At 45.6% G+C, this 9,125-nt stretch overlaps 1 protein-coding gene and 1 pseudogene across 1 annotated transcript; one reads left to right on the top strand and one right to left on the bottom strand.

The window, feature by feature from the left end:
- The first annotated feature begins 3,091 nt into the window (after nt 1-3,091).
- LOC136498870 (BTB/POZ and MATH domain-containing protein 1-like) lies at nt 3,092-3,901 on the top strand (annotated as a pseudogene).
- Nucleotides 3,902-7,725: 3,824 nt separating this feature from the next.
- Nucleotides 7,726-8,658, bottom strand: LOC136499778 (uncharacterized). The gene has a single exon (XM_066495311.1). The coding sequence runs from the start codon at nt 8,656-8,658 to the stop codon at nt 7,726-7,728; it is 933 nt and encodes a 310-aa protein (XP_066351408.1).
- Nucleotides 8,659-9,125: the final 467 nt, after the last annotated feature.

Here is a 9,125-nt window from a genome sequence, read left to right as displayed (position 1 = left end):
GTTTAACCATTTACTAAGGCGGTGCCTAAAAATGCCTGCATCGATTAGTCCAGAAGCCAAAATGTCATTTTTTATCAAACTAGGTGTAGTATTATTTCCTCCATCCCAATCTTAATAATGATTGAACATCTTACTTTTCAAAAGGTCAACCAGTTTCAAATTTAACTAAGTTCATGAAAACTAGTTTCAGCATCTATATCTCCAAATAGATTTACTATGAAATCTAATGCAGGGTTAACCTAATGATATTTATTTTTTATCATAAAATGTTACTATTATTTTATAGATTAGGTCAAAGTTAAAAATGGTTAAGTTTTTTGGAAAGTGAGTTGTGCATTCTTTTTAGATGGAGTCGGTATTTATATTTAATAAGACTTTAAGCATTTCAAGATTCCTATGAGAACTCGCATCCGTTGTTTCATGGCCAAAGAAACTTGTCCGGAAACTGCTTCCTCGTATATTGTATACTTACCTCATTTGTCTCAAAAAAAAAAACTTATGGAGGTAAGGACATATTAGTGTTTTATGAAAATTACCTATGTACTCTTACTTATTGAAGTTAAACCATGCTAACTAAAGAATAATTCTCTCATTAAAAAGAATTTATGGAGGCATGCAAACCACAATCTCAAGTTAATATGAGCCAGTCTATTGTCCAAGAGCTAATCAAGTTTTTTTAGACATTTTTTTGAATCCTGAACATCAAGTTTTTTAGACAGAATGTTATATTATTGACCAAACAACTTTGTGCAGTCACTCGGGCTCCCTGCTGCAGGGGTATAATCGATGCTTAGAGACTATAGTTTCCAGGATCGATGCTAAAAGATGAGTCTATTCTAGGCTATCTAAGACGTGGGTCTACTGAAAAACAAAATGACACGTGTATTTCCTTTTACTCTCTATGCTCAGCTGAGCATCGAGAAGTGAAATCCATCGATGCCAGTATTTTTTCTTCAGGCATTACTACCCACAATATACAAATCGATGTTCTGACCTTCTCATTCTTCTTTTCAACATCGATCTCTGCCCATATTGTGGGTAGTCTAATTGGCATGTGAGTCCATTTATATGTTGCTGCTCATGGACTGTACTCTTCCTGATGACTAGATGCATGCTTGATGAGAAAATGAGATTTTTTTTATACAGAGAATGAGAGTTTACTATTGTGATCTCAAGGACCGGCCTAGGTTGTTAGGTTGTTACAGGATTATAGACGTTCCGATCCAGTGAAAATAGTGTAACTGGTGTCCTTTTTGCGATCGCATGTAGCAACCGCACCATTGGCCCTGTTCGGCTTACCCCATATTCGATTTGTTCGGCTTCTTTTTTCAGCCGAAACAGTGTTTTTCTTTCACAACAATTTAGTCGGAACAGTATTTTTCAGCCAATTTCAGCCAAGTTTCAGACCAGCGAACGGGGCCAATAACCTATATGTCTGGCCATCGACTGACACGTATATTTCTTCCACCACACATATTCCTTCCACCACAGCTCGCTTCCGTCGCTTGTATTTATTAAACATTGTTTTCACCTAAATGATTTCAAATAAATAAAGTTTTAGTTACAAAGTTTTAAATCTTATCAAACACTACAACAACTTTAGTATATAATGTGTCTCTATGAGATTGTTTGAAATTTTAAAAAAATTGAATATCATCAGAACTTAAAATAAATATTTGATCGAGACTCTAGACCACTTCAAATAAAAACTTATAACCTGCAAAATTGTAGATCGGATTGACCACTACAACATTTTTTATTAATTATATGAACTTTCAAGGTCATTAGGAAATTCTGAATTTCTAATATTAAAATATAGAAACTTATAAAACATATATTTGGGATTCTTAATAACAAAAGCCTGTCAACTACAATATTGGCCCCGTTCGCTGGTCTGAAACTTGGCTGAAACTGACTGAAAAACACTGTTCTGCCTGAATGTTGTGAGAGAAAAACATTATTCCGGCTGAAAAAACAAGTCAAACAAACCAAATATGGGGTAAGGCAAACAAGGCCATTATAGATTGTATATATTGAGAACTACAACTTTAGTCTAGACTATTGTTAACATCCGAGGTTATTTTGAAATTTTAAATTTCAAATTTCAAAATCCAATTCTAGTAGATGATGTGAACATTACATATATCTTCGAGACAAAATAATATACAGCCTGTTTGATTGGCTGGTTCGTATCGTTGCTGGTTCGTGAAGAAGTACTACTGGCTGGTTTGTGTAAGAGAAAAATACTGTTCCAGCTGAAAATTTACGATCATTTACGATAAACCACAACCAAACAAACAGGCTGATAGAGTTTGATTTTAATATGTATTTTTGGAACAGATGACGCGACTATCATATAAATCTTTGAAGCGCAAGTTGTTTACGTGACCGCATAATAAGGTGTATGTTTGGTTGCAACACACGAACATTTTAGCCAGTGATATTTATTTGCTATAATAAAAATATTAGTGTTTTTATATATTTCGTTAAATTTGATAATTGTTTATTTTTAAAAAGTGAGTTGTGCTCTTATTTTTTTAGACGGAGATGGTATTGAATAAGACTAAGGGGATATTTGGGACTGTTCCACAAACTCCACCGTAGAACAGCTCCACAAAAAACTAGAGTTTGTGGAGCACCCTCTTTAGATGCTCTCATAACTCTACTTTTTTTTCTTGAACAGAGTGCGCGGAGCTAAAAATGTTTTGCTAAAAAACGTGGAGCGAAGCCGAAAAACGTGGAGCGAAGCCGAAAAACACCCCCATGATAAAAGCATTCTAGCAGGATTATAATACGGCCGGAAACTCCTAATGACTAGGTGAATGCATGATCGGGAAGATGCATTTTACTATCGTGACGATCCCAAAGCCCGGTCACCATGCATCTGAGAAGTTGTTAGTTGTGAGTACTAGATTCTAGACGTTCCGATCCAAACGTGCGTAACCACGCGTCCGGCCGTTTCGTGCGATGGCACGCATGCATGCAGCAACACCGTCACACCCTTACCCTCAGATCAAACGTGTATCTCGCTCTCTATATATAAACAGTATCTAAATCCCCTTCTGATCCCATCATCGATCGACATCCGCATTCCATCATCCACCGCAGCCACAGTCACAGCTCTCTTCCGATCGATCGATCGTCCGGCGAGTAGGCAGCTAGTAGCTATGTCGACGACGACATCAGCGAAGGTGACCGTGTCCACCGCCGTGGCCACCGCGGCCGCCACCAAGTGCCACATGTTCAAGATCGAGGGCTACAAGCGGATCAAGGCCATGTACGGCACCGGCAAGTGCATCGACTCTTGCAGGTTCGAGGCGGCGGGCCGCACCTGGAGGATCCGCTTCTACGCCGACGGGGACAACAGGGAGAACGCGGGCCACGCCTCCCTCTTCCTCAAGCTCGACGACGAGGACGACATCGGCAACGGCAAGGTCCTGGTCGAGTTCAAGTTCTCCCTGGTGTGTCACCGCGGCGGGTGGCACACCGCCGCCGGGGACCAGCCACAGAGCGGGACCCTCACCGCCACCTTAATTTAGCAACAAGGGCAACAACAAGGCCCTGGGCTACTCCCAGTTCATGAAGCGCAGGGACCTGGAGCAGTCGAGGTTCCTCAGGGACGACTGCCTCGCTATCCGCTGCGACATGGCTGTCCTCGACAGCCCCGTCGACGTCAAGGAGCAGGCCGCGCAGGCGCACGACCTGCAGAGGCTGGGCGTGGCCTGCGACTGTAAGTACGACGCGTGCAAGAGCTACCACCTCAGGAACGCATCCTTCTCCTTCAAGTTCAGGGAGGCGCTCCTCAAGTTGTTCTTGGGCTGTTTCCACGTCTGAATCTGAATGGATCATAAGTCGTTCCTCGTCTGAATCCGATCGTATTTTTATTATTGTGTTTCGACAACCACCATGCATTTCGAGTATTTCAGTAGACAAGTACTGTTCCCCACTTTTATTCAGATCCATTTCGATTCGAGTGTTCCCCAATTTTATTCAGATCGTTCAGGGTGCTAGTTTGTTTATGTATACGTTAGAATTTCCCCATTAGTTAATAAACTTGAATCCTGGTTTGAATGATGTGTCGCTGTTTGAATTGATGGTCCACTTATATAATACTATAATGAGACAAATTCCCAGTACCATGATCACTAATAATCTAATGACAAAATTCGCGGTATATATACCATGATTGATTGGGAAAAAAAAATTGAGTTCTAGAGCAGCCTCCCCAGTCCACGCATGACATAGCTTAATTTAAGATCATGCACAACAGCTCCGAATTGAACCAATATCTAGAAAGTGCTTTTGGATTCCAACAATTGAAACCAATATCTAGAAAGTGCTTTTGTTGCCCATGTCACAAATATTTGCCATTCCATTTAATCTCACACAAAATAAGCAGCATTAAAGAAAAAACTATTCTCTACTTCACACCTGGGCACCAAGCAGGTAGGCAGGCATGCAGAAAATGCTACTAATTTCAATTTGAGTACTTATTATTATAGACTACAAAAATGTACAGTTTATCTATACTAGTATAGTGCCTGTGCTAACGCCACGGCTTCATTTCAGAAATGCACATGAAAACAAACAAACGACTATAGTTTTTCCGTAGTTTAACTTTCACACTATTGCATATGACCATGTATATAATCCGGAAAATACTTATGCATAACAAGGCATAATAATAAAGTTCTCAACACTGCACACTACGGTGTGGCTCAACACTATATAACTTATGCAGTGTTGTATTTCTCAGTCAGTAAAATACAAACCATAGCGTTAGCACGGGCAGACTACTATATTTCTCAAACACCGTACATAATTACATACTAAGGCTCGGCTTGTATCATGGTTCTCTAGGCATTTTCGAGCAATCTAATCTTCCTTTAGTATCTGTCATCATTGTCACTTTCCTCTATGCCCAATGTCCTTGTTTTCTTAGGCAGCACCTTCAATCTAAAACACAAATATGAATGTGATTTAGATAATTTTATATAGACAATTATAATAACACTCTGAGCAAAAACTGAAATTTACATGAAGACATTCTAAACAAAAGTAAAATTTTCATGGAGAATTTTGATGGCTAAGTTGTAGACTGCACTTCATACTTGCTTCAGGCAGAAACCATAGCAGACCTGCAACAGCAGCTGGTCGCGAACTGCCTTAAATTTCAGAAAAGATTGTCCTATAGCAGGATATCACAATCCCCTTAGTGCATCTAAAATTCTACCAGGAAAAATGCATATCCAGTCCAGGTTTTATAAAACGACAATTTGTATACCTCCAAAAATTCAATTATTCTAAGGTAATCTGCAAACTCCAAACTCATGAAAACTGGAACATGGTTAATTACCCAATAGCAATTATATATGGGTTGACATCCGAGGACACAAACACCAATACACCATGCCTCAATGCATTTCACAGAGCCTATAATGCACAGATGGCAATCAAATCAATCTGGGTCGATTCCTTCCAAATATTTTAATTTTTTCCACAGGTCAACAACACTGCGTACCATGTATTTGTAACTCGCGCTAGGTCATGCTCCACGTTTCTCTTGCATGCATCTAGAAGAGTGGTTCTTGCCTTCTCACTTGATGGCCATTTGTATCCCTTAGGTGCTCTGTTTATGGCTGTTACCATTTCAGACCACTGGGGACTTCTCAACACGCTGAATGGAATTCCAATAGCACACACACATGTTCAGTCAGTTGGTGAAAAATCCTGAAGAGAAAAACATTCAAAATATTCAAGCAAGAATATCTAAAGATACTGAAGTCTATATGCCACTGATCCACCTATTTTGCCATAGCAATTGCGTGGATCTCTGGATAAGCTTTTGCACATTTGCAGTTCTCACAATTATACAGGTGTATAGGATGCGTGTGAATGGTACTTTTAACGAATAATCCACGAAACAACATTTAGGTATATGCATACTAAAACTAAAATATATGCATACTAAAACAACCAAATTACATGGTAGAAAAAAGGCAATATAATTGTTTCAGGTAAGAAAAAACATTATACATGTCAATTTTCTAGGAGTATTACGGCTGCTGCTAGATTAGTTCATTAGAGCTTAGAGATTGTATTAACCAACGATAGAGAATGTTCAGTCAACTATAATTAAACAAATCTTCACAGGCCACACCATTCTACACGCCTCTGAGCAGATGTTGCTCTTGGATCTTCACCGTAGGGATGCTACTGAAAAAGGAGGAAAAAAACTAAGATTCTAAACCACAAGGAGAACCCAATGTAAATCAGTCTGAGTCGAGATCTTAAATGAGTACATGATAAATGAGCACATGAGCTGGACCAGCTAATACAGGAAGCTTGATTGATAGAGACAAAAGGCAAGAATCCGCTATAGGAAATATTCAGAAGTGGACATTTTAAGGAACAGCTCGCGGGCATCTCGAATCCCTTTTGGGGGTGGTCAGGGAAACAAGCAGGCTTTGGGAATGCAAGACGAATCAACAGAGAGGGTGAGCAATATTTAGAGCCAAGTCGAAGATTCTAATGATCCAAGCATTTAATTTGCAAAGACTGGAATTTTGGGCAAAAACAAGTCAATGTTCCTCTCCGCGTACCTAAGAACTCGCCAAGCAGGAGGAACCGAGTCCAGGTTCTTGAGCTCATCCCTGCATGCTCAAGGTGCCGAGGAGAAGTCAATGCCTGATTGAAGATCGGCACAAACGAAATTTGGACATGGCTGGCTTTTACTTACCTGCCGGTGTCAGGACCGTGGTGCCCTGTCCCTCGAGCTGCAACTCCACACGGACCTTCTTGACCATGGCACTGGGTCTCTCGAATGGTGAGATTTTTCTAGGGGCGGCCGGAGAGGAGGAAGAGCAGGCAAGCAAGCCTGCGACTGGTCGAAGTGCATCCATCTAGCCCAGCAGCGCTGAGCCCGCGCGACGCGGCGGCGTCCACGGCTCTGCTGCCCGGTCTGGCGGCAAACGGCCCCAGCGCTCGGGGCTGCCCATGGATTGCTTGTCCACGCCACGACCGGGCCTGCCGCCGCCGGATTCGGAGGCCTGCTCCCCGTTGCCCTAAACCCTAACCCTAGCTACTGCTGGCGACGACGGAGGAGCAGATGCCGCTGAAGCGTTCGTGGCCGGCAGCGAGGACTTCTTCTCGTCTTTGGCCGAGCGAGGCGGCCTTGTTTGCCGCGGTGCCTGGTGCCCGGCGGCCTGGTGGGAGAGGAGAGTGACGAGTCGCGCGCGTGGGGGGGGGGGGTGGAGGAGTCACGTATGTGGGAGAGGGAGGGGTGTGCGGGATGTGGGGAGGAGCAAGGGCGCGGCGTCAGCATGCGGGGTGTGGATGCGTGAGAAGCCTAGCATCCCACATCGAATCGTGACCATCGGATTTGATTTAGTTGTTTTATTAGCTCTTGATTTTAATGGAGATGAATTCATGTGTGCATTTTTCTGGGTGCATAATAGTTGGAAGCTCTTAGCGGGAGACGTTTCCCGGAGGACCTAATATAATTTTGATTGGTCCATTATAGTAGAGACTATGAAGGCATATACTTACATATAGGGGTAATTTACAAAACACGATATGAAAAAAAAAGGTCAAATCAACTATGTTAGTTACAATCTCTACTGATCTCCCTGCTGGAAAGCCGTGAGTCGTGAAAATTGTATCGAGCTGGCCGCTCGATCTCGACATGATGTATGGGAATTCAATTTCCTAGGTCGTCTTCCGAGGTCATCGATCATCAGACGCCTCCTGGCCGGCGGTCGCTGCCGGCAGGTGCTGGACAAGGACAAGCGCGTCGTGAACGGGCAGCATCACGAGGATGACAAGCGTTGCCTCGGCGGCCACCGCCACGGCGACGAACCCAACGAGGCCGACGGTGGGGGACGTGTACTGGTGCATGTCCCACACCGAGGTCAGGGCGAGCGCCAGCACCTGGAGCGGCAGCGGCACGAGGATGAGCACGGAGAGCGCGTACGCTCTCGCGCGCAGCCGCCTGTTGATGGCGACGGCGGCCACGTCCCAGCACGCGGTGGCGAGCAGCGGCAGGTACACCGCGACGAGGGCGAGGAGCAGCGTGGCGGCGTACGCCGGGTACGCGCAGTGCCCGGCGCCGTCCGCGGCGTGCGCGAGCTGGCCTGGGTACGCGGCGACGGTGGCCGGCGTGGCAAGCACGACCACGTGCGCGGTGAGGAACGGCAGGCAGGCGAGCGGCAAGGCGAGCGCGGCCGCGGGCAGCCGCGCGCCGCCGACGGACGCGCGCAGCAGCAGGAGCACGCTGGCGAGCAGCCCTGGCTCCGCGATGCCGTGCGCGACGAGCGGGTAGGCCAGGCACGGCATGACGTGGCGACGCTGCGGCAGCATGGCGGCGCCGCGGAAGAACGGGAGGCGGAGCATCTCGGCGGCGGCCAGGAGCCCCACGAAGAAGGCGAGCAGCAGGCGTGGCCCGCACACCGACGGGCCGAGGTCGAGGATGCGGCGCAGCCGGCCCTGCCCCGCGTGCGCGTGCGCGTCGAAGGAGACGAGCACGAACGACGCCGCGACGGCCAGCGCCGCGATGGCCACGGCGAGGCCGGCCACCGCGAAGTCGGCCGCGCCGGCGACGGGCGGCGCCGTGAGCTTCCCGGCATCGAGCGCCTCCGCAACCGCAACGCTTGCCTGCATTGCTTCTTGGCAACAAGCTGAGGTCGGTCCTGGCACCGGCGACGACGGCGCGCTCGATATTGGAGCAACCACGACGACCGCACGGTTTCATATCAAACCGAATTGGAACGTTGGCATCGGTCACCATGCATGCGGGAGCGACAAGACCACAAAATTCGAATCTAATAAAGAGGAAGCAGCAGCTCCCATTTTTTTTTCTTTCATTTCATCCGCCCTCTTGCTGCCGGCCGGTGTAATCTCTCATAAGTAGAAGCAAGAAGCAGATGCTTTAATTGCGTAAACGGCAAAGGCAGGAGATCATGTGATGAATTAGAAAATTAGTAACTCTCTCCGCATAGGAGGCAGGATTATTGCATGGGACACTAGCTGGGATCTTTTCTTAATTAAGCGTTGCCAGTCAAAGATGACACTGTTGAATTGCGGTTTGGTGGCCGCCGTCTTAAAATAACTAGCTTGCTGTCAGAGGC

Source organism: Miscanthus floridulus, chromosome 13 (genome assembly GCF_019320115.1).
Source record: "Miscanthus floridulus cultivar M001 chromosome 13, ASM1932011v1, whole genome shotgun sequence".
NCBI lineage: Eukaryota > Viridiplantae > Streptophyta > Magnoliopsida > Poales > Poaceae > Miscanthus > Miscanthus floridulus.
Note: the sequence above shows the minus strand (reverse complement) of the source record. Positions and strands in the feature narration are given on the sequence as shown.

Coding starts and splice junctions, on each gene's coding strand:
- LOC136499778 (XM_066495311.1), bottom strand. CDS start 8,658: ATGCAGGCAAGCGTTGCGGTTGCGGAGGCGCTCGATGCCGGGAAGCTC.